This window comes from Salvia splendens, chromosome 10, assembly GCF_004379255.2.
Source record: "Salvia splendens isolate huo1 chromosome 10, SspV2, whole genome shotgun sequence".
NCBI lineage: Eukaryota > Viridiplantae > Streptophyta > Magnoliopsida > Lamiales > Lamiaceae > Salvia > Salvia splendens.
The window spans coordinates 6,048,456-6,072,400 of NC_056041.1; the positions used below are offsets into that span (position 1 = coordinate 6,048,456).

Sequence of the window (23,945 nt, forward strand, 5' to 3'; positions counted from 1 at the left end):
ATTTGTATTGCTTGGTTCTCGATTACAGATTACAATACTGATTTGCTATAAGATTCAGGATCTGGAGAGCTTAACCCTCGTCTATCTGATCTATGTTCTATTTATACATTCGAACTAAGATCGTGGTTTGCAGCCCTGGTAGTGGGGTTGATAACTGCTTAATACCACTAAATAGATCGTGGGTGTAGTGGAGGTCGTGGAGATCCTGCATGGGTCCACTATCTCCTTGTTCGGTCGAATACTGAGACCGAACTGCTGAGACCGAACTGCTGAACTTTGCCGATCAGCTTTTGCCGATCTGAGAGTTGAGCTCGATTGGTCGGCTTTTACCGAGCTATGGGCTGTGACCGAAGTCTTTGGTTGTGCCGATCTGAGAGTTGAGCTCGATTGGTCGGCTTTTACCGAGCTATAGGCTGTGACCGAACTCTTTGGTTGTGCCGAACTGATACTCTTTCTTGGGTTTTGGGCTGATGGGCCGTCACTGCTATTGGGCTCGCAATTATTGTTTAGTTGTTTAGTTCGTATCCCATCAATGTTAATTAATGTCACACGATAATTCTACACAATACTACTACATCGAGATCAAATATGGGTTAAATCCCAAATTCCCACCTAATCGAACAACACTGATAAGACTAAATCATACTCCTACTAATCCACCTAATCAAACACCCTTAAAAATAGGGTACTATACATATTATCCCGATAATACTTGAACTATCAAACTTTTAATTAAATTTATCGCATCTTAGGAGAGTCAAAATATTTTATATACTTTTAATAAGTCAACACATCTAATTTTCGTTTAAGTAGGCAAACAATAAAATTATTGGCGCATCTAATAACTCAACGAGTATCCATTTTTTTTTATCAGCTAAAAGGAAAGAGTATAAATTATTTGGTGGTCGTAGTTGAGATTGAGACTGGAGCAAGAGTACATAACGTACTAATCTATCAAATTCATTTTCGTGTGTGATGCTAACTTATCATAGTGCACCAACAACAACCACCATAGAAAAACCCAACTCAACAACAATGTCAATAAAGAAATTATCATCCAAGAAAATCTTGATCTGCAGACAAACAATATACAGGTTTGGTAGCTCGATATTGGAGCACCGCAGCCACTCACAACATTAGTCTCGCAACGAGCACAGGATACCACTATTTGTTTCTCTATGAAGTCTCCATAAAGAATTTGATTACATCCAAGCTAAAACTGAAGGCATTATAGTGAATGGAGAAGTTAGTGTGGTTTCAACCAACATACAAAAGCTCACACAAATCGTTAATCAAACCAAAAGATCCATATCCAAGAAACAAGCCTTAAGAAGATAGTAGCACTTGACATGCTCTCAATCAAACCATATGAAGCCAGGGGGATCTATAAAATCATAAAAGAAATTTTAGTCTCCCACAACAAACTTGGAGTGAAACAGCTTATATCATACGCTGGAAAAAGAAACAAATGGAATATTGCCATATCAAGAGGGTCAAGAGCCAGCCAAACGAGGATGCTTCAATTTTGTGAAGGCAATAAGGAAAAAGATAGCCACATTAAGTCATCTAGATTTCGGTGTCACAGAGACGAATTGTCAGATCAGATACCATTCTACGGGCAAATGGAATATAACTCAAGCTGTACCTGCAATGACCCAGATTGTGAAATAATTAGTACACCAAGCAAAAAAACAGAAAGGGAGGGCTCTCTGCAAACTTCATAATGTGTCGATGCATATTCACTCAACTCGGCATATTTTATTCAGCAGATTATGTGACTACTTCCCTGATGTCAAAACATTAAAGTATCATCCTTACTCATGGGCAACATTTACAATGGTTTTAGCTATTTGATACTTTTTCTCCAGAAGCAATTTCACGTTGAAAGGTATTTTAGACACAAGTAGTTACAACTTACAAGTCTTACTTGGTGAAAGACGACATACAAGTCTTTTTTTTATTCTTTACTTAGGCACAAATATTTACTCATGGCATGGGTACATTTTTTAAGACAAAGGTTTTACTAGCAAAATTGGGATATTGCAAAATGTCTTATCTTATGGGATAAAATGTTAAAAGAATGTTTTAGATATAGTTATGGATCTAATTGTATATCCTTCTTTCTTCTTTTACTTTTTGGACTGTCCCGAATATCAAGACACCACATGTTCGATAAGTTATGTAACCAATGGCTTCTGATTGGAAATTCTATGACTTGGCAATCTGCAGTTACCATCAGTAGCATAAATTCAGGATTCCTGTCTTAGATTTCTATGCTGGGGATGAGAAAGTTTCATCCGAATAATTACAGAGATAGATAGTGAATTCACAAGTTTTTTATCTGACACAGTAAAGAATTTAAAGATGATGTATATCCAAAAAGCATAAATTCTATTTCAAGGGCAATGATGTGTGGGAAGTTAGAAAGAATGACAATCATAATCCATTCATAAACTTGTAATTGTCACTAAAATATAATGAGCTTAAGGAAGTTACAATATGAAATATCAATCTGTTAAAGTTATAACATAATATCAACTTCGTGGTGTAGAACCAAACAGGCTTCCAAAAAACATACCAGGCTAGCAAAATTAGATGAAGCGTATCTGTGTATGTTAAACAGCAAAGAGGATGTAAACGATAGAACGTAAGACTAGATAGATGCACAATACAACACTTACCAAAATAGAGCACAAATTTCACATATCACGGCAATTAAGGTAAGAATCTTACTGTGGATCTGCAATACAGAAAAAGAAGCACTAGATAAAGATATACTAACTTATAGTACATGACTGTGCTAATCAACAAGTTGACAAGAAATTATGAGGTGCATTCATATGGGATAGGAAAGATATGACATTTTATTCAGTATCGAGTTTAGCTAGTATGATTGGGAATAACTGAATAAGTTAACTAATTTTCAGATAGCAAACTTACACTCATTAGCAGAATTGCCTATGCTGATATGCATAAAAAGGAGGGTGTAAGTGTGTTTGCACTGGCTAATGAATTGTTAGTACATTTCTTACCCAGCTACCAAAACATTAGGTTATGTTTGGTTAAGTTCAGCTAAACCAGTCTCTTCTTCCCTTGTTCCTTCCACTGAATACAGCCAGAAAATACCTTTTTATGCATATGCATACTAGATTATCAAATTTTCAATAGACTTAGTTTAATTCTTTTCATAAACGCCAAAAGTCATCGATACATTCTGTTTGCCGGAAACAAGCACAATGAAGTCACTTCCCGATATCAGCGACCTAAATGCATGCACATCATCAGGGTATTGTGTTTCTAAAAAACAATTATCTCCTTTTATCAGGGCATATTTTTTTTATAGTTTTACATTTTAATTATCCAATTTAATCCAGTAGGCTTACCAAAAGAGCACAAATAAGAGCCACGATCACACATCCGCCGTAGATTGCTGTTGCATATATGCGGGCATCATCAAGCATCATGCGGAGCTGTTGCTTAGGTCCAATGACAAAAGCTGTGCTGCCAATTAGAGTCCTGATCAGAACCTCAGTGAATATATCCAAGCAAAACAAAACACAAAACTTCACTGATTAGTATATATATAATCACAAAATTGTACTATTCCCATTGATCTTCACATACAAAAGTTCTTGTTTTTCGTTCTGCCACCAACAAGTTGGCGATAGACAAACCATTATCTTTTGTCAAGAAGGAGATACTCATTACAATCCATCTCATGCTAAAATGTTTCCAACTTGTACGTAGAGACCACTATAATGAATGTCCACCCTACCTTACTGCGTCCGCAGACATACTTTGATCATAAAAGACCAATCTTCAAGCAGATACTAAAAAATTAAACATATAGAACCATGTCCACTAGAACAAAATTAATTTAACTGAATGATCTTAAATTTTGCTACCATGATCCTAGAAAGGCAATCTTCTTTTCACCCATGTCAACTTCAAAAAGGAACAATGCAAACCCAAAAACCAAAACAAACAACGTTAAAATAATGCATCAACCACAATGTACCTCCCAACTGCCAGCACATTGCCAAAGGTAAATAATACCGCGAATTTGATGGGTTTCGCAAAAACAATCAACGACTGCGATGGACATTAATCAAAGTAAAGGTCGTTAAAATCATCCTCACTTATGAAATAAGTCGATACTTTCAGAAATTTAAGCTGGATTTCAATTAAAAATTGGACGATATTACAGCCCATAGTAATATTTTGAGAAGATTGAACAATTCAAGAGGGATCTTCATACCAAGAACATACAAACAACTCCAGCTAGTAAACAAGCACCGAACCCATACATCCTCTGCTCAATTAAGAAGAAAATAACCAACAACAAAAGTGAAATCAAAGTAGGTTTTTGGTAAAGATTGAACTAATACATCGATTCGAATCATGAGTTATTTGATGGTATTACCTGCATAGGAGATAGAGAGCAGAGACCTTCAGTCCCTTCAACAAAGTAATCTTGCTGTTCTTCATCATCTTGGCTAGAACTCCACATTGTCCAGAATTTCACAATTTTTTGTTTAATCAACAGCTTATTCAAGTCTAGTTTTATGGATGCTTATTCAAGCTTAGTTTTTAAGGGGTAAAAATTAGAATAAGCAAAGAGTATGGGGATGGATTTGCAAATACCATAAATTTATTTTCATTTTGTAATAAACCATTTTCTTTTGTTTGCAACTTCAGTTCAACGAATGCTATTTTATTTTGATGGTTAATATTTTTGTTGCTTTAAATACTTGATAAATACTGTGAATAAATTTTTAAAATATAAATAAATGTTTCAAATAATGCAAAATTGTTTGATTATACTATTAAATAAAATTGTTTATAGTTCCATCACTATATATATATATCACATATTAATAACCAAGATACTACTACTACTTATCGTATTATTAATTGAATCATCCTGTATCGAATAAAATAAAGTTTGAATTTTTATTTATATTAGTGTACTAAAACTAAAAATAACTTTTAATTTTACATATTTGAATGCAATAATAAAAAGGAGATTTAGGGACTCGCATTTTAAATTCATCGTCTTCACCACAAAAACCCACTGAATAGAAAAAGCCCTCCGTCGCAAAGTAGCTCTGCGCAGAAGAAATCATGTCGTCGACGCTGCTGGAGGTGACGCGTGCCTCGCACGAGGAGGTGGAGCGTCTCGAACGGCTCGTCGTCAAGGATCTTCAGACCGACCCACCGACCAACAGGGACCGGCTCTACCAGAGCCACCGAGTTCGCAACATGATTGAGCAAATTATGGACACCTCTAACAAACTCGTAAAGTCTTAACGCGCTTATGCAATGTTTCAGTAATTTTTCGCGATTGATTCGTTTTGAAATGATATTTTTGTGTTTGTTTGTTGCGGTTATTTTTGTTCCTAGGTCGAGATTTATGAGGACAAGGACAATGCTAGGAAGGATGAGATTGCAGCGCTTGGTGGACAGAGTTCGACGTCGGCAAATGTTAACGTGTTTAGTGCATTTTACGATAGATTAAAAGAGGTTTGTGATTCTAGGGTTGTATGGTGTTTTCTGCTATTTCCTGGATGATTTTTCATGGTATGAATTGTTTGTACTCAGATTAGGGAGTACCATAGACGACATCCAGCTGCGCGATATGTGGACACTACTGATGAGTATGAACATCTTCTCAAGGAGGAGCCGGTCATTGAGTTCACTGGGGAGGTTTGTTCTTTTAATTTTTAGCAAATACACTAAACAGATATACTTAAAACTAGAAACTTTGGAATTTAACTAGTATATAGAAGTTGAAAGGGGCAATGGTTGATGCAAATGTTCTCTGATTATCCCAGTTTTAAACTATGTTTCTTGAAAGAGCATATTTCATCTTTACATTGGATGTTTTCTTTAAAAACCTCATTTGGGATTCTGTAAGCTAGCAGACTTGGCAGTTTAAGAATTATATTTTTTTCATGATTTTATTTCAGGAAGCCTTTGGACGGTACCTTGATTTACATGAACTATATAATGAGTACATCAACTCCAAGTTTGGGCAGCAAATTGAGTACTCTGCTTATCTTGATGTATTTTCAGATACAGAGAAGATATCAAGCAAATTGAAGTTGACAAGGTATATATTGATTAATTTTTCTGGAAATGAATACTAATGTACAATATAATGTTGCATCTACTCTTTTAGTTGCGGCTGGCTGGTATGTCTTTGGACCTCCACGACTGCCTTGCATCCTTCTTCATCAGTTCTTCTGCAGATTTATTAAACACAAATTTGTTAAAACAGCATTCGATTTGTATTGTTTTGTGACCTCCCCCCAATTAAAAAATGAGAAAAAGTTCCATGTTCTCTGTCATCCATCTTGGTCACTGTTCACCCCTTTCCCTTGTTTTGAACAGACAATACCGGGATTATATGCAGAAAATTCTGGAATATCTTATATACTTTTTTGAGCGGACAGAACCTTTGCAAGATCTTGGGAGAATATTTTCAAAGGTTAGCTTCCAAAGTCGTTGTTATCTATACCTTGACTATTGTTCTCTTTTGCACTTTAGATGCCATGCTGTTTTCTTTGAAACTGATTTAATCATAAAATATAAACTATGCCAACTTTGTTATGCCTTCCATGTTTGATGATGCCATGAGGCTATGCATGATTAATAATTGATTGACCTTTTGGTTAGTTCAGTTGGCTTTGTTTTAATTATCTGAATACCTTGTCTCTGGCAGGTTGTTGCTGAATTTGAAGAGCTATGGACTAGCGGACTGATTCAAGGATGGCAGAGTGAGAATCATGAAAATGGGAATGTCAAACAGCATGAGGCATTGATTGATCTTGATTATTACAGTACAATTGAACAACTAATGGAAGTAGGACCTGAGAAGTTAAAGGAGGTGTGAGTGTGACTGCATTTCATTAGATTTGTTGCATTCTTCTTTAGCCAATATTGTTATTATGCTGTTTTGAAGAAAAATAAATGAATTGGCGTGTATTTGTGATGGGCTCCACTGTTTGTTCACGTGAAAAGAAAAGATTAGGTGGTTGCTGGTATAAAGCTCTGTATCAGTAAAAAAAAGTACAGATGTATCAAAGTAATGGCTTCTGCATAAGCCGATAAAATGAACTGGTTGGCCTGCTAAAAAATGATTGGGGGTGCGATAATCTGGTTTTTATGCATAAGGCTTCTTTGATTAAACCCAGATACATGGAACTGCGGATATTTTGTTGGGGGGGGGGGGGTGGCATAAATAAAATCACATCTTGACTATTAATGTTTATTTGAATTCTAACTGACCATCTACTTCAATGCATCTATTATATTGATACAGACAGACAGTATATACATTTACACAGATATGCATGTATCTAAATATTGTAAACAAATTCCGGGTGTGGTTGGGGGAGGTTCAATCCCCATCCCGGATCTGCTAATGCATGTGTGCCTTTTAATTCTTTCTACACCAGTATTGAATTATAATGATCATTTTATTTCCAACTAATGACGATGTTGGTGACTGATAACTTTTTTAGGCATTGTCTGCTCTTGGTCTGAAGACAGGTGGTACGTTACAGCAGCGTGCAGAAAGGCTTTTTCTTATAAAGGTTAGGGTGTAACAATCTTTATGAACTGGCATTATCTTGTTGTTCACTATGTTTTCCTGACTTAAAAAATGTCTTTTTCTGATTATACTAGTAGATTTTTTGTCTTGAGGCTGTTGCTTATAGTTACTTTTTGCTTTTGTTTTTGGTTTTATGCTTTTGATCTATAACAACAGCGACCCTCTGTTTATATATTAATGAGTGCATGCCACTGATTTTATCAATTTTTTTTTGGTTTGCAGCATACACCACTTGACAAATTGGACCGAAAACATTTCATCAAAGGCTCACGCAAACATGAACAAAATGGTGGCGGTATGTCCCAACAACCAAGTGAAGATGCGAAAGAGATTGCGTTGATGGAAGCAAAGATGAAAAAAATGTGTGACCTGTTGCATGAGGTATACTGATGCTTGTCTCCATTCCTTTTGCTCATAGCCTTCCCATGTACATGTCACTTGCAAGCTCTCCTATGTCTTCCACTTACATTTTCTGGACTATGAAAAAGTATTCACATGATTGATACTTGTTTGTTGACTTTTTGCAGACGATTGTACGGACTAAAGAAAATATTGAGAAGAAACATGCATTGACTTATGATGAAATCGTACAAGAACGTGAAGAGGTACTATTTTCAAACTCTATAAACTTGCCCCTTATAAGAGCAAGAGAGAAGGGGGAGGAAAAGAAGCCTCTGTGCACAGGGAAAACATCATAAGTGGTAAAATTACAAAGGACAGTGATATTAGGATTTTATTCATTCCTAAATAAGATTAATCTTTAGAACACATTTTTAATGAACATTTGGTGCTTTAATTCTGAATGTTGACATTTTAGAAAAATATAAAATTCTCTGTCTTAATATGATTGATTCACATACCATTTATTTTCTTATAATAAGTAAATGCATGAATGGTCTTCGGAGTTCGGAGTCAGCTGACACATAAAGCAGTTCTTAACTTTTATTATACAAATTGGTTCCACTAGTATCCGGATCACATATAATAATATGACTTTTATTTAAATCCTATAATCAGGACGAAGTACAACCTGAGTCTGAGAGTGACGATGAAGATCAGCAGATCTACAATCCCCTGAAGTTACCCATGGGATGGGACGGAAAGCCAATACCCTACTGGTTGTATAAGCTTCATGGGCTTGGTCAGGTAGGCCCAATTTATGCTTGCAGTCTGGTGTTGATTATATACAGCTCCTAGAAGTAAACTTTATCATGCACATGGATTGATTTTCATGTCATCATTTTTAATAAATACTTGTATGTAAGGGTGTTCATGTGGTTTATTGATAAGTAGTATGGACTATAATACTTATCAAATAATTTTGAATATTGAAGTATATATCATATTGTGCATATTTGTTGTACAATTTCTACTACTACTTTTCAAGCAATGCAATACACATTTCCTCTCAAATAATGCGAATTGAGAAACTGAGGGCAGGGGTCTGAAAAAATGAGCTAATGAGGTAGTACTTTGTACTTGCATGACCCAAGAAAGGAAAAAGAGAGAGGGAAACGTTGTTTATGATAGATCTTTTTTATACATTTCTGATAGCGAAGACTTGTCATACCATGAGAAAAGATATTCTATCATAAAGTGTACGTCTAATCAATTTGCTGTTCATAATTCAACTATTTCTTTTTATGTTCATAATAATACTTACACCAGAATTCTGCTTTCATGCTTATTTCATGCTATTCGATAATCCTCACATGAACTCGTGAATCAGGAGTTCAAATGTGAGATATGTGGGAACCATAGTTACTGGGGTCGCAGAGCCTATGAGCGCCACTTCAAGGAATGGAGGCACCAACACGGGATGCGATGTCTAGGAATCCCGAACACCAAGAACTTTAATGAGATAACATCAATCGAGGTCTACACTTCATAAATATTAGTAATTTTGTACTGCTTCTGTTTCCTCGTTGATAATTGTCTTCTGATGGATGTTGCTAATGGAGGGAGAGGGTTTTGTTGTGAACATAAGCAATGACTTAATAATATCATTCTAGGTTGAACTCAACATTTTTTTCAATGCCTGTTCTGTGAATATGTTTCGGTTTGATGTAATATATCATAATGTAGGAAGCAAAACACCTTTGGGAAAGAATACAAGAAAAGCAAGGCCTTAATAAATGGCGCCCGGATCTTGAAGAGGAATACGAAGATCATGAGGGCAACATTTACAACAAGAAGACATATACAGATCTCCAACGCCAGGGTTTGATATGAGCAAACTACCGAATGTGGCTTTTGGACCTTATCAATGGTTCTCACGCAACTACATCTCAGCAGAACCGTCCAAGAATTCTTTGGCTTCCCTTCTTTTGGATAAAAGTTTTATTATATTGATGGGAAGCGACCCTAACTACTTGTGTGTAGAGGCCATCTTGCTGTATCATTGTTTTTTCTTAGCATGGATTAGAATGACTTGCCTAAGCTGGCTCTGTGAGCGCTTAAGAGACGCAGGTCATGTATGTAGCATATAATTTTGCTAATGAAATTTTGTTATTTTGTTTTCACAAAGCTTCCATCTACTATCTGTTGCGTTGGGTTTGAAATATTTTTCCCAAGCAGTCTATATTAGAGCATCTGGGTGAAATGCCTTTTTATTTACAATTGTGTATAATTATCATATACTCTAATTAGAGCACTAAAAAGTTCTATCATTTGGCGTTACAGAACAATTTCCTTCAAATACCAAACTGAGGCTGAAAAAATTTTCTGCCTTATTAACAACAGCCTAACTGTCTGTACATTACTAGTGCTTTTTGATCAACAATTTTGTACCACCCTCGTGAACAACACAGCAGAACCATTCACACTTCGAAGGACAAGTAGCCTAGAATCTACGTAAGTACCACATACGATTTTCGACGGATCAAACAGTTCAGGCGGAACTTGCATTCTCACCTCGCAAATCACATCTTGTGCGGTTTTTATATCTCTCATCAATGGTTCGTCCAGACTCATCGTGATATCAACATCAGACGATACAAGTTTTGCAACAGGTAGACTTGAAGGGAATTCCTTTATAGGCATAATCTTTCTCCACTTCTTGCTCGACAGTTTTTCTAGAACAGAGTCGCTGATATCCGGTGTGGTTGGACGGAGTTTGGTGGACATTTCCTCCTTTATGTACAATCGCTTCCCGGCCCTCAGCTTAGAGAGAGAAGTCACTTGTAATCTTCCACTTGTTCCGGTTTTTTCGTGGGGCCAGTCATTACCAGTACCTGGCATGACTGTGAAGCATATGTCTGATTCCAAGGAAAAAGTTGCATGTGGCTTGGCGAGTTTACAGACATTCAAGTGCACATCACCGATGAGAAGACGGGTTGGAGCTTGTCGAAGGGTGAGTCCTATATGACGGCCTGTGCTGTAGAGGAGACGCCATTTTCCAGGCAACAGATCCAACCAATTCTGCATGCAATAATTAAAAAAATTAAACAGTGTAAATTGTGAAATAGGAGTATAAGTCCCACATTTTTGGCAACATCAAAACCCAATAGAAAATATCAGCAAGTCACAGCTAAAAGGATTGACCAGCATAGGGTATAGATTGAAAACTGTTCAAGCATGATATTGATAGGCTTGTATAACTAGAGGACTTGGTCGGAAATTAGTTGCGGCATGTGAGTTGGTATTACCTTGAGGAAATCGGAACAGATAACAAAAAAAAACAGATTCACAAGAAAACTAGAAATTTCGGTAAGAAAAGGATAAGTAGCTAAGAAACTTCTTACCCTTGGTTTTGAATGAGGGTTTAACATCTCCACTAGCTCAATGAAATGTGCAATTCTTTGTCGCTGAAAGTTAGTACCGATGCGAGGTTAATAAAAACTGTCTGAAGTACCAATTTTCAGTGTGGTTCATGCATTTAAGTAGTGAAACACTGATTGACCCAAATCCTCTTTTATGTAAATGAGCGGATAACATGTCCATTAGTAGTAAGTGAGATTCCCAAACAAAGACATTTGCACATTCCTTCCCAGCTATTCTCCATTGATCATCAGACTATTTCAACATCATAAGAAACATAGGGTGCGATAAGATCTACGGACTAAATTTTCCGGGGCCTTCTTTAGAAGCTGAATAACTTCACCTGATCCTATATTATGTGACGGCCAACAAATTTAAGTTTATCACTATACTAGAGGATGTTCATGTCAGGGCTGGAATACATAGCGAGAGTTCCAAATCTGTGAGTTCAAATATGCAGCCAGAGAGGAAAGGAAAGACCACATTCTCTGTAATGAACAGAATCTCTAAAAACTAGATAATATTAGAAAACACTAATGATAAGCAATCTAATTGCTTAGGTTATTATATGATCACACACAAATACATTCAGAAATTTCTGAAAACCTGCTGTCTGCCGTAAATGTATTCCTCAATAATTCGAACGGCAGTAGAACCCAGGCTCCATCTAATCATGTCCATTGTTGGATCTACACGCCATCTTGGTCCACACAAGAAAGGATGTTTCAGTGCATCTAAGCAACTGCGGAAGCACAACAATAGACCTATTAGGAGAAACCGAAAAGAAAAGACAGTGTTCATCATATTCAGCAAACAAGAAGACTAGTTCAGCTACGTTCACCCAAAATCTAAAATGTTCATTTGATATAATATTGAAGATATTTTCATAACGTCATATCTAGACCGCGGTAACAAATATCCAGCTTACCTTATTCTCTTTGACGGTTTGGTAGCAAGGAGTAATGACAACAAATTCCAACCAGTACCCCAGTTCCTATCAAGTATCTGCAATAAGTTTTCTACATCACCCATCTTGCCTATGGGTCAAGGTTCATTAAGTGCCAAACAAAAAAACTGCATTTACTTGGAATCCATCATTTTCCAGAGAAGAATTCCTGCTGACAGTATGCATCAGAAATTCACGCAAGCAGGAAGGATCATTTCCCTGAAAGCCCCAGATCCGGAAAAAGGATAAAGCACTTCAGTTAGAAATTAGAAAATCAAAGCAAAAACAAGATATGGATGAAGGAATTACTTTCGAAAGGAATGCTTTGAACCTAGCAAACATATTTGGATCCATGAGGTCCCTCAGAACCATTTTAGCCATGATAAATCCAACACATCTTGCAAATATATTTGAAAAAGCATATTTAAAAAATAGATAGTGATAGATGAAAGCAACGACAGACGTATTAGATACTTGATACGATACCTCATATCAAATGCAATCATCATTTTTCGCCTGTCAGTGTAGCCGTCGACTTTGCTATCATCTGCTGGACTGCAATCATGAAAATAAGCAGCATTTCCCAAAAGCCCAACCTAAAGGTAGCAGATGTAATCAGAAGAACATACAGGGGTTACCCAAACAAGAAAAACAGAAATATTCTTTACATGAATAGTATAGTAGTAAAAGATAAAATGTCATGTTGATTTACTGCAGCAAACAAAGGACTCACACCATAAATCTGTATAAAAGTATTCTTTTCATGCATATTATTTGTTATACTCACTTTGATATGTCCGTCAACAGGGCTGATATGCAAATTTTCAAGTTTCAACTCTGTATGTGCAAGTCCATGGCTGTGCAGATAATTCACCTAGTTCATTATTGAAATGTCAAAAACCATGAGCCTTTAATAACTTGAACTCAAGGCAAGGGTAAATTTCATACTCCAATCAATAGATCTCGCATTAAAATTCGAATAAGGCGTAACTGCCGAGAAACTGCTGGCCCTCCCACTGTAACGTCACCAACTCTCCTGACAGATTCCTCATCCCATGCAATAGTAGCTTCCAAAGTTGGCAGCCAATCTGATTGTTCAAGCCAATGTCTCAAAGACAAACTGCCGTGATACTGTACGTTGACAAAAAGTAAATAAGAAAAAAGTAGGGGAAAAGATCCTTGGCTTGGTCATTTATTCCATTCAGACATGAATTGCTATTACCAGCTACACCAATGAAATAATTCTGTATTCAGTAATAGCCATACACCAGTTTTCCTATATTATGCAATTCAAATACTAGCACGTAACACATTTATAGAAGACTGAATAAATTTAGCTATTGTAAAGAGCCACCTACCCCATGAACTAGAACGAATGAATCCCTATCATCAGTTGTGGATGAGCAGACATAGCCATGAACTTGCATCGAGTAAGAATGGTACATTAGTCTTCGGCGGACTAGTTTCTTCAACACCTAGAACAAAGTTATAAGAGGAAGATTATAAACCAGATAAAGATAATTAATATCAAAGATTCACAGAGCATACCTGAATTGCACGTTTTCCCCTACGCTTAGCACCAGTACTAACCAGCCGCCTAAGTACCACTCTTGTGTTAAAAAGGGGACTGCATTGCCAAAAAGAAATAGCATCAGAACTTTTAAACCTTCACAGCATTCCACCAATAATTATCTAGAACGAACTCCAACCATGAAAACACACCTGCTAGGTTCCTTCACTGTGGCTTCATAAACTACTTCATCACCCTGAAGCACAAATGTATAATTCAGCATCAATTGAATGAGACAGAGATACATTTGCAGTAAGAATTTCACATACCCTATTTCCAAGGCCAATACTAACTCGATCGTGAATCTTGAAATCCGACATCTTGAACTTTATCACATGGCTAAAATCACCATCATCGTCCTTGGAGCTGCTCACACTAGCATTCTCTTCAGATTCTAATTCAGGCGTCACATTTCCTCTCGAAGCAAAGCATCCAATTTTCAACCTCTGCTTCTGGAGACTCTTATTATCTCTCAAAACCACAGGCAAAAACACTCGTCTTTTCGACAAATTACCGCTTCTAAAAAATGGCACATCAGCAAAATCGAAAGACGACCTCGAACATACTCCCGCACACAACGCCATCAAAATCAATTCAAACGCAAACGCTCGTCAACTGCATAAAACCACATATTGAGCTGAATCAGTAAATTCTCAGCTCAAAACACAATCAATTCAATAGCTCAATGCATAATTCCACAAACCGAAGAAAAAATTAAATAAAAAACGAGCTAATTCAAATTCTACCACCATGTAACCGCCAAAATTAACCGATCACGCCACTGCATATGCGTTAATATAATAATATACGCGCACTCGCATAATAGACCGTAAAATAAAAGTAATATAGATTGTGTATAGTGCCGATATTGTAGGCAGGTTCAGCAATGGTTAATTTCCGCATCGCTTACCGGTTTATGGCGGTCAATTCATCAAGCCGCGATCAAGGATTGTTAGAAGCGCGAGGTGAGAAATGAAAGAAAAAAGAATAAATAAATAAAGAGAATGAGAATGAGAGAGGCATGTGAGAGATGCGTGCGTTTGCAGTGTTGCGACATGAGCCTATCGCGAGTCTACGTCGGCCTGCCTTATTTTTCACATTTAATAAATATCTCACTGTAGGAACCGCATGGGGGCTCACTGTAGATGAACCTTCTCATTTTGGTTGAACTTTTTGTCGTATTAGGTCTATTTACATCTTTATATTATTCACATATCATATCAATTTTTATGTCCGACCTCAACATTACGTCTACTAATTTTAATTTCAGTATGGGACGTAGCACTAGAAAACCCTTTATGTGCTTCCGACCGAATACACTATGTTAAGCTTTAGAGCATTCCCAACGGTGAGCAGCAGCTCACCGTCCGTCCTTGCCGCTGGCAAGGACGCGCTCCGCCACCATTGCGCTCTTGCCGCTGGCATGGCGCTGCTCTATGCATAGAGCACGTCCGTGCCAGCGGCAAGAGCACAGCGCGTCGACGTGGCAGATTCCGATTGGCCCGTTGATTTATCATTTTTTTATTTATTTTTTTAAAAAAATCGAAAAAATCTGAAAAATTCAAAATTAATTAAAAAAATATTGTCTCACTTCCTAATAAAATATATCCATTTTTTCCACACTTTTAATTTATTTTTTTCATTATTTTTACCCCAAAATTCATACTTTCATCTATAAATACTCTCATTTCAAACACAAAAAATGACACTATACTAAACAACTCTCTCAATCTCAGTTTTTAGGATTTTAATTATGTAATTTTTAATTTTTAGGAGTTTAATTATGTAATTTTTAATTTTTAGTATTTTAATTATGTAATTTTTAATTTTTAGGATTTTAATTATGTCTTTTTTATTTTATTTGTAATTTGTAATATTTATTGTGGTTTTTTAATTAATTTTAGTATTATGGAAATATTATTGTTTAATTGAATTTTAAATTAATTGTACTCGTCCTTGCGGAAGAGCACAGTTGTGGGTGTTGTGCTCTTGCCAGAGAGCAGGCATGAATAGTACCGCCCGGGCCCACAACCGTGCCGCTGGCAAGAGCACGGTTGTGGATGCTCTTAGTTTTGGAAGCCTCCGCTTTATCGGCAGACTCGATGCTTTGGGGAGTTGGCAACGAACCAATTCCAAGCGAGTGGTTTTGCTCGGTCTGAGAATCGATTAGATGAGAAGAACGACCTAATGGTGGGTTGAGCGGATCGACGTTGAGCTTATGCAGGTCAACTCCATGACTTTGAAGATATGTTTAGAATTGTTTTTTATATTTGCAAAATTCCATTTAAGAGCAATTTAATGAAAACATAGAAGAAATGATTAATGAAGTTTAAATAATTGAATGTGTGGAGTGGTATATTCATAGGTAATTTTAAAACAATCGTTTATGACCTTTAGGGAATTTTTTTATATGGTAAAGAATAAACAAAATTTTTAAAAATATATATAAATTGAGATAATCCACGTGGCAAGCCACGATTAGCTTACTTCCGCGTGGTTTTGTACACATGTTCGCAGAGATTGAGCAAATGAGACTGATGTGCATGCTCTATTTCTGCTGTAAATTGGTAAACGCAAAATTATTCGCTCATCCAAGTTACGTTACAGTTTACGCTTACACCTATTCAATTGGACTTGGGTTATTTAGCTGATTTCATCTCATAATTCAATACTAATAATACAATATAAATAGAAAAGATAATAATGTCCATCACAAACATTTTTTTCAATAAGAAACACTATTATAACTAGTGCCAAAGAATAACAAAAAATGATGCCATATCTTTCTTGAACTACATGCTTCTTACTTGTGATTTACTCAGAACTGCATCAAGCGACAAGCTCTACCCTCTATTCAGCGATGACTATTATTTGTACCCCTCTAAACTGTAAGAATCTCAAAATAGGGGGAAAATTTATATTTTTCTTTGAAGCAAAAAAAAACAAACTTTACAAATTAATAGAGTGATTGGTGAGGTCTTCTGCAAGAGGAAACAAGTTAGAGTTCCGTCAGAGGAAACAATGGCTATGTCGGCGTAACCTAGTTCATGAATTTTCGACAACTTGGAGCATTACACATGCAGGGAACTTTGAATTCTTCAGGTTCATCGGGATCAAATAAATAGTCATATCTGCCAAGATGCGCGAAAAAGTAACAGTTAAAACTCTAGCTGTGTCTTATGAGAGAGAAAAAGAGAGGGAGAGGGAGAGGGAGAGCGAGAGAGATACGTTAATTCATCCCCAGCAGGCACATTCATCTTAGCAATGAGTACGATTCTGCTTTCGTCATCACCCACACTCATTATCCTCGCATAGCAGTTGGGCATACACTGGAATGATGCGATCGTTAAAAATCAAATAAATGCAACAAAAACAGGACAAACTTGCTATTAAACCTGGCACAGTAGCTCTTTTTTGAGAAAACTTACCGAGTGATTTATTAAGCGAGCGATGTTTCCTGCATCTGTGGCATCTACCACAACTTCTTCACTTATTTTGAATAACTGAGCAGATTTAAATTTAATTAGTACACATCTGGAAGTGTAACTGTGGGGTGTGGGTGGGAAGGGAACATATTATGTCCAAAAAAACAATCAAATCTAGAAAGAATATCATCTCACATAGCAGTCTTTTCCCTGTGCTCGATATCGAGCCTCTCTAAGATCCGCAACGCTGCGTCTGACCTGCTCACCACGATATTCAACAACCTGACCACAACCAGATGAAATTTAGAGCCAAATCCTTCATATAATTACTAAGGGGGATTTGCTTTGAGTGATACGATAGATTGATAAAATATGACTTGCGTATTTGAATGATAAGATGGTCCTAAAAAGCTCAATTAATCAGTCCATCAAAGTAAACAGTGGATTTGCTTGGATAATTTTTATCAATCCATCCTATCACACAAAGTAAAATGCCCTGTTAAAAGGTATAACCGTGATCTGTGCTACTGGAAGACGACTAGTAGACGATGTATTCTTCCTATATCTCCTCTACAGTCCTGACTAACTGTTGATAAATAGAGTACTTAGTTAAGAGGAATTACCATTTCTCCTTCTAGGATGTTCCTACGTGCAAACAGGCCCCATCCATGTATTGCTGATTGACCAAAGCACACTTTATCTTTTTCCGTTTTCTGGATTCATAAACAAGTATAAATGATGTCACATGTCGAGCTCCAGACCATCACTAGAAACACATCAACAACTTTATATTACCTGTAAATGATGAAGCCGTTCTCTGAAAGTGGAGAAGTCCCTAGGCTTCTCCATTTTCTGTTTCACATGGAAAGGAGTTAAGTGCACAACTTTCAGTTAAGAAATAGATAAAAGAAATAAAATTGCCAGGTTAATGAGATTTACTCTGTTTGCATTTAAATTCAGTATTGCACTCATAGGATGATGACGAGGCCCCATAATTTGGTGGGGAATGGCCTCCTTTCTTGTCTGCTAGCAAGCAAGAATATGAAAGAAAGATCAAAATAGGATACATGAAGTAATATAGAATTGTTATTAGTATCTCTTTTGCCAAATATGCATAATGAAAAACTATTGTTGCACGAACCTTTTTTGTTCTTTTGTAGACGCGACATCTGGCGGCAGAAAATGGATCGACCTCCTTAGTATCTTCTGGAGAAGGTTCCTCAAGTTTCAATCTGCTAGTTGAAATTAACCTTGCTCCCATGTGTCTTTTATTTTGAAGCAAGCTTTTGGTAGAGAAAGTCCCCTTGGGGGTTTCTACAATCAAAACTGTATCTGGATTGGGAGCCCTACACAACAAAGGTGGAAAGCGCAATGATGCATCTATACAAGGAAGGATTCAGCATAATAACCACCAAAGATATTACTATATTAAAAGAAATACACAAATAGTAATACCTGTGATAGGCACAGTATGAAACCATTTTCGTAAATTGTTTTCCATTCTTCTCCAGGCAATGCAACTGCATTTTGCAATACACTCAGTGAAGAATTGAATAAATATATTCACCCGGAATCCAATTAATTTACTGCATGAACTAGCTCAAACACTCAAAAGACATAAAAATTAGTCGCTTCTACCTCCATGCGATACCCTGCTCTTGACGCGCACATTGCATGGTAATAGGTGGAACACTTGCAACATTGCGTACAAGAACCGTGGATTTGTTTGCAAACCACACAGATCTGCAACATATATAAACATCCTCATTTAGTAAGGAAATAGTATAAGACTTGGTGAAGTATATTAACAAATCTGTCAACAACATCACCATCAGGTTTCAGGTAAGGGCAATGTATAAATAACCAACCAAACAGAACAACAGAAGATATTATATTACCATGGGAAAACTTGAAAGATGCCCAAGAATAATTAGGTTCATGAGTTGTAGAAACATTACCTTCACAAAAGAGCTTGAAGGAATTCTCAATATTCCAAGGGCAGGCTCCATCTTTTCATCACTTGCAAAAGAAACTTCAGGTTGAAACCAAGCACACGTGATGTGAACCCACAAAGGAGCAATGTCCATAGGCTTCAAAGCACCCCCTATTTTGGAAAATACATTATAAAAATTATCATGGTAGAAAACTGAAGGTTACTAGGTTAGTAAGCTTTTTTGTACTTTACAATGGAGATTATATTTCCATGCACAAGATATTTATTGAGTTACATATATTACTAGGAAATGAATCTAGGTACTTGAGATATAATTTACTTCATTGGTTATTTCTCCTGTTTGTAGTAAGTTCCCTGACTGGACATTTCCAGGGGAGGGGACAGAATATCAATTGCTTGGCAAACTTTTCAAAAGAACATCAGATGTATCCTAATGATTTCCTCTTTCATTCTATAAACTTTTGTTTCTAAATCTTAACAACTCACCAACTAATGACTCCCACTAACCAAACACTTATGCATAAAATTTTCCAGTCAGCGGTTACGCTGGAGTTGAATTCCACATAAAGAAGGCCAAAACAAGCAAAGCATACTTATTTCCAACAAATTTAAGTTAGACCATGGTATCAACAGACAAAAAACCAGCAAGCGCTTATGATTTAACGATTTTATTCCTAAATAAGGGAAAGCATGTGAGAAGATCCACACCTTTCACAGGACAGAGGCAACATTCCCTCTCAATATCAGGTGTTTCGCAGGCTCTACAGACCCATGAAGTAAAATCACTAACATGTCTTGCTCCATAGCATTCTTGATGAACGGCTATTTGACATCTGAGAGTATCAATGAAAAATCAACCTCGCATTCATCACAAGGAGTATGTTCGCAGAACATACCACATTTAACAGCAACAAATGGAGCCAAGTTGGGCATATACCTAATACAAATAATAATTTTGTTGAAGTCCCAATCTTCAACCCAACGACATACTGCACACCTTTCTGTTGTCCACTTCGCACAAACAGGTTCATAGTGCTCTATCATGTCAAAAAACAGCTAAGTTATAATTCGTGCATCAGTGGATAGAGCAGCAGATATATTTCAACAGAACATGAGCATTAACTCAGAGCTTAGGAGCAAACCTTGTAGGAAATTCAGCAACTTCTGCTTCCGCACTTTGATAGAAGGACGCTTGACAGTTTTAGCAGGAACGAGGCTACGTTCATGACATTCGGCCATCTGTAACATCTATTAAAGGAAATGACCTTAAAAATGGATGTGTTTGACACAGTATGTCATGGCAATTTCAATAACAATTAAATATGCAAATCTTCAATCAGCAATCCCCTAAACTGGATAGCTTATACATACAGCTACAACCCTTTTAAACATGCTCCAGGAAAATAGACAGAATTTGAAAGACAGACTAGCTTTGAGAACACACCCATTGCTCAAGAGGTAGCAAGGAGCCTTTCACCCTGACACTTGATTTCCAGTTCTTTGTTTTCGATCCCGTGTGCCGTTCCCATTCACTAAGTGCCTGCTTCTCCATTCCACAACACCCACACTTGCAAACAACTCTGCAAAGGGTGAAAAGATGGAATTGTTGCTTTCAGAAAATCATAGGATGTGTAAAGTATCCAGAGTAGACGAAAGTGGAAACATAACTAAAACTTACAAATGGAGACTTGGATAGTAAATTCCCTCAACACCACAGCAAACGACAGCAACCTTGTCAGGCAATGCAAAATTGCCATTCTTTTTCTTGTTTCTGCACCAGAGATCATTATTCTCAGAATTGGGGCGACAAAAGGATTTTGAACTGCAGACAATACAAAACTAATACAGTAGAAAAAACAGAGCAAGCATAACTTACTTAGACTGCAAAGTTTCGGAATCAGATAGCTCAAAATTGAACCTAGCTTTGCATTCAGGGCAGTAATAATCACTTGCTGCCAGATCCTGGAATCAGAGAAAATGAGTTGTTTAACATCAATAAATTTTAGATCCTTGAAATTGTGAATGCAGCCCATGGAAGGATACCTTGAAATTTCTTTTCGAAAATTTGTCACACTCTGCATGGACCCAGACTTTACAACCATTACATCGCACCTGATTTTTTTTATGAGAAACGATGATTAGGAGAAAATAGCAACCACAATACAGAGAAGCTACCAAAGCTTAAACATAATATTACCCATGTTCCATTATCTGATTGGTTCCGAATCTTTTTGCATATGCCACAATAGTGTTTCATTTTTTTCAACTGAAACACGAAAGAAGCAATCATCAGTTAACTAAAAAGACCTGTAGATGATACTGGAAGATGACTTAAGAATACAGCCGAGTATAGCGAGCAACAAACCCTGGTACAAGAAGTACACAGACGATTGGTACCAGGAAATATTTTCTTTGACAAGTAAGGAGCAATGCTCGTTCCACATGCTTCACAACATTCTGATTCTTTCTTTAAATGGGCATCCTGCTAGGAAAGATGAAATCTTCTTAACTTTGTGATTTTAAAGCAGGCAATTTTAGTATTTTCTACAAATATAATGACCAAATTGAAACACAAAATGAAATTGAACAATATTTAAGGAATGATCGAAGCTGGGCCTAACGTCCAATTTCCACAAAAAATAAAAGTAGTACAGGATGCATGGAAACACTAACAAGCAAACCAAATCATTATATGATGAATGCTATCAACACACCGGTTCTGCAGAGCTGCACTGCTGATCCTGATTTAAACCAGTAGCCTCAAACACCCGTCTCCTAAGAGAGTGAGGATAATGCGACTTTGCAGCTGCGGCACTGATTTCAACCATCAACATCTCGTTGAAGCCATTTTCTGCTAGAAAAGCCTCCTCTATTGCAGAACGAAGATCACCAGGCTTGTTATCATTGAGTTCAGTCTGCCCCTGGAACCTAAGGCAACAAATTTAAATCGCTTCCAACTCCACACCCACCCACCACAGATTGAGAGGGGAGAAACAAATCGGGGGTAAAGGGGAGAAGAAGAAAAAAACAAAATTAACTACCTGTCCACGTAGTCAACGAATGGAAATATCCTCCCGCTTTTAATCCATGCATAGTCCTGCTCAAAAAAAGGCGTGCCAAAATAAGTGCATGCAATCCCATCAACCATGTTCTTTGTCACAAGCAAACATATGTTAGGTATTACAGTTGGAAAGCCAAAAAAGAACATAAAATACGAACACACAGTTTACCCTTTGTGTTCCGTTGCCAGAATAACCAAAGAACATTACGCAAACTGCACCAGCAACCCGATAGTTGAACACTTGCGTTGGCACCTGCAACTCATGATTGAGCACGATTGCAGGCCAAGCAGGACAATGCTTCCCAGGTATCGCCCAAACTATATCACCTTCACCAAAATCTTTGGTACTATACAATCTATCAATGCTAGATATATCTATACACTCATCATAGTCATCATCATCATCATCATAACCATCTTCATTCCTCAATTCCGCAATCTCATCCACAGACAGAGGCGAAAACTTGCGCCATTCACTCTGCTTCCTAGGAACGTTCACATCGTCGCGAATCCTGAGGGGTTTGGAGCTCGATTTATTGTCCTTCTGTTTAACCGGAACATATTCTGTATCCTCTCTAACAGCATTCTTACTCTCTTTCTTCCAATTATCGAGAATCGAATCATTGAATCGTGAAGGCAATACCTGGACCCTCCCTCGCGAGGTTCTCACCAGCGGCGGCCGCGATACCTCCTTCGACTTTGATGGCTGCTCAGACCTCGATTCCGAAGCCGCGCCGCCGCCTCCAACTGGGGCCTCCGCGGCAATTTTTTGAACTCCATAACCATTGAACGGAATTATACCGGCGGCGGCCTCTCCAAGGAGAAGCAGAGGAAAGTAATCATTGGAAGTTTTGCGTTTCTTCCGATTGACCGATAACTCGTCGTCATCACCGCCCGAGTCACCGACTCGGCACCGTTTCATATTCGGCATTACCGTTTTCAAGCTCTTCTTCACTATCATCCTCCTCTAAAACTCCCAATTCACGCAAATTCACTCAGTTGAAAACCCTAATTGCGACTTCAAACTCCCACCGGCGTAAGGAAGCTCGGCCGGAAGTCGAACCGGATAAATTTCCCGCCTCAATTGGACGGAAACTCGAGGAAAGCAGCAAATTCCCGGCGTTGAGGGAGCAGTATCGGAATAGGGATCTCTGTCTGAAGCAAGCGAGACCTTTTCTCTCTCTAACTGCAATTCGATGAGAGAGAAAGCGATATAGGTGCGCTAATTTTATACGCATATATATACACGGATGTGTAATTCAGCACGTTTTATTATTTTTATTTTTGCATTGTAATCGATTGAAGATAAATTTTGGTGGAGCGGCAGAATTTGGAATTCTATTTAGATTGGAGTGTATAGATACAACAATTGTACGTCTAGTTAGAGAAAGGAAGAAGTGTTGGTATGTGAATTGTGAAGTGAAGATTCCGCGTTGTGATTGTGATGGTGACAACCTCGTATAATAGAAGGTTGTCTCGATTTTAGTTTATTTTACGTATGTTTTTATTAAATTTTCTGGTTCTCTGCAATGACATGGTGAAGAAGAGAAACAAAACAAGTAGTGTATTGGAGAAAGAAATAAGTTTTCTTTTAAAATATTTTTTTTGTAGAGTA

The 23,945-nt window shown here is 37.3% G+C and overlaps 4 protein-coding genes across 9 annotated transcripts; 1 reads left to right on the forward strand and 3 right to left on the reverse strand.

Moving 5' to 3' along the window:
* Positions 1 to 1,267: 1,267 nt before the first annotated feature.
* Positions 1,268 to 4,550, reverse strand: LOC121751110 (vesicle transport protein SFT2B-like). Its single transcript, XM_042145825.1, has 6 exons — positions 4,424 to 4,550; positions 4,259 to 4,312; positions 4,019 to 4,092; positions 3,384 to 3,501; positions 2,682 to 2,740; positions 1,268 to 1,645 (listed from the first exon to the last, which is right to left on the reverse strand). Exons 1-6 carry the CDS (start codon positions 4,508 to 4,510, stop codon positions 1,567 to 1,569), a joined length of 471 nt encoding a protein of 156 aa, XP_042001759.1. The 5' UTR covers positions 4,511 to 4,550; the 3' UTR covers positions 1,268 to 1,566.
* A 488-nt stretch (positions 4,551 to 5,038) lies between these two features.
* Positions 5,039 to 10,141, forward strand: LOC121751384 (splicing factor SF3a60 homolog). The gene is made up of 12 exons (XM_042146121.1): positions 5,039 to 5,298; positions 5,404 to 5,523; positions 5,602 to 5,706; positions 5,970 to 6,112; positions 6,394 to 6,490; positions 6,725 to 6,889; positions 7,527 to 7,598; positions 7,838 to 7,996; positions 8,143 to 8,220; positions 8,633 to 8,761; positions 9,345 to 9,491; positions 9,701 to 10,141. The coding sequence occupies exons 1-12, from the start codon at positions 5,125 to 5,127 to the stop codon at positions 9,845 to 9,847; spliced, it is 1,536 nt and encodes a 511-aa protein (XP_042002055.1). The 5' UTR covers positions 5,039 to 5,124; the 3' UTR covers positions 9,848 to 10,141.
* Positions 10,142 to 10,284: 143 nt separating this feature from the next.
* LOC121751383 (probable plastid-lipid-associated protein 14, chloroplastic) lies at positions 10,285 to 14,946 on the reverse strand. 3 transcript variants are annotated; one of them, XM_042146117.1, is made up of 14 exons: positions 14,801 to 14,946; positions 14,160 to 14,505; positions 14,043 to 14,086; positions 13,869 to 13,947; positions 13,679 to 13,795; positions 13,269 to 13,451; positions 13,108 to 13,194; positions 12,807 to 12,916; positions 12,630 to 12,717; positions 12,459 to 12,539; positions 12,303 to 12,379; positions 11,981 to 12,116; positions 11,359 to 11,421; positions 10,285 to 11,035 (listed from the first exon to the last, which is right to left on the reverse strand). In XM_042146117.1, the coding sequence occupies exons 2-14, from the start codon at positions 14,472 to 14,474 to the stop codon at positions 10,391 to 10,393; spliced, it is 2,025 nt and encodes a 674-aa protein (XP_042002051.1). In that variant the 5' UTR covers positions 14,475 to 14,505; positions 14,801 to 14,946; the 3' UTR covers positions 10,285 to 10,390. The 3 variants fall into 3 exon arrangements, with proteins under 3 accessions (XP_042002051.1, XP_042002052.1, XP_042002054.1); XM_042146118.1 differs by lacking the exon at positions 14,801 to 14,946 and adding an exon at positions 14,640 to 14,750; XM_042146120.1 differs by lacking the exon at positions 11,359 to 11,421.
* Positions 14,947 to 16,554: 1,608 nt separating this feature from the next.
* LOC121752517 (histone-lysine N-methyltransferase ATX4-like) lies at positions 16,555 to 23,724 on the reverse strand. 4 transcript variants are annotated; one of them, XM_042147637.1, is made up of 23 exons: positions 22,500 to 23,724; positions 22,311 to 22,366; positions 21,984 to 22,197; positions 21,635 to 21,754; positions 21,467 to 21,535; positions 21,313 to 21,381; positions 21,146 to 21,231; positions 20,948 to 21,040; positions 20,714 to 20,849; positions 20,412 to 20,508; positions 20,207 to 20,306; positions 19,978 to 20,102; positions 19,274 to 19,419; positions 18,954 to 19,058; positions 18,771 to 18,835; positions 18,457 to 18,661; positions 18,255 to 18,341; positions 18,111 to 18,167; positions 17,939 to 18,028; positions 17,511 to 17,597; positions 17,319 to 17,393; positions 17,119 to 17,219; positions 16,555 to 17,021 (listed from the first exon to the last, which is right to left on the reverse strand). In XM_042147637.1, the coding sequence occupies exons 1-23, from the start codon at positions 23,289 to 23,291 to the stop codon at positions 16,931 to 16,933; spliced, it is 3,066 nt and encodes a 1,021-aa protein (XP_042003571.1). In that variant the 5' UTR covers positions 23,292 to 23,724; the 3' UTR covers positions 16,555 to 16,930. The 4 variants fall into 4 exon arrangements, with proteins under 4 accessions (XP_042003571.1, XP_042003568.1, XP_042003569.1 ...); XM_042147634.1 differs by having other exon boundaries at positions 20,412 to 20,517; positions 22,500 to 23,721; XM_042147635.1 differs by having other exon boundaries at positions 20,412 to 20,517; positions 21,635 to 21,751; positions 22,500 to 23,720.
* Positions 23,725 to 23,945: the final 221 nt, after the last annotated feature.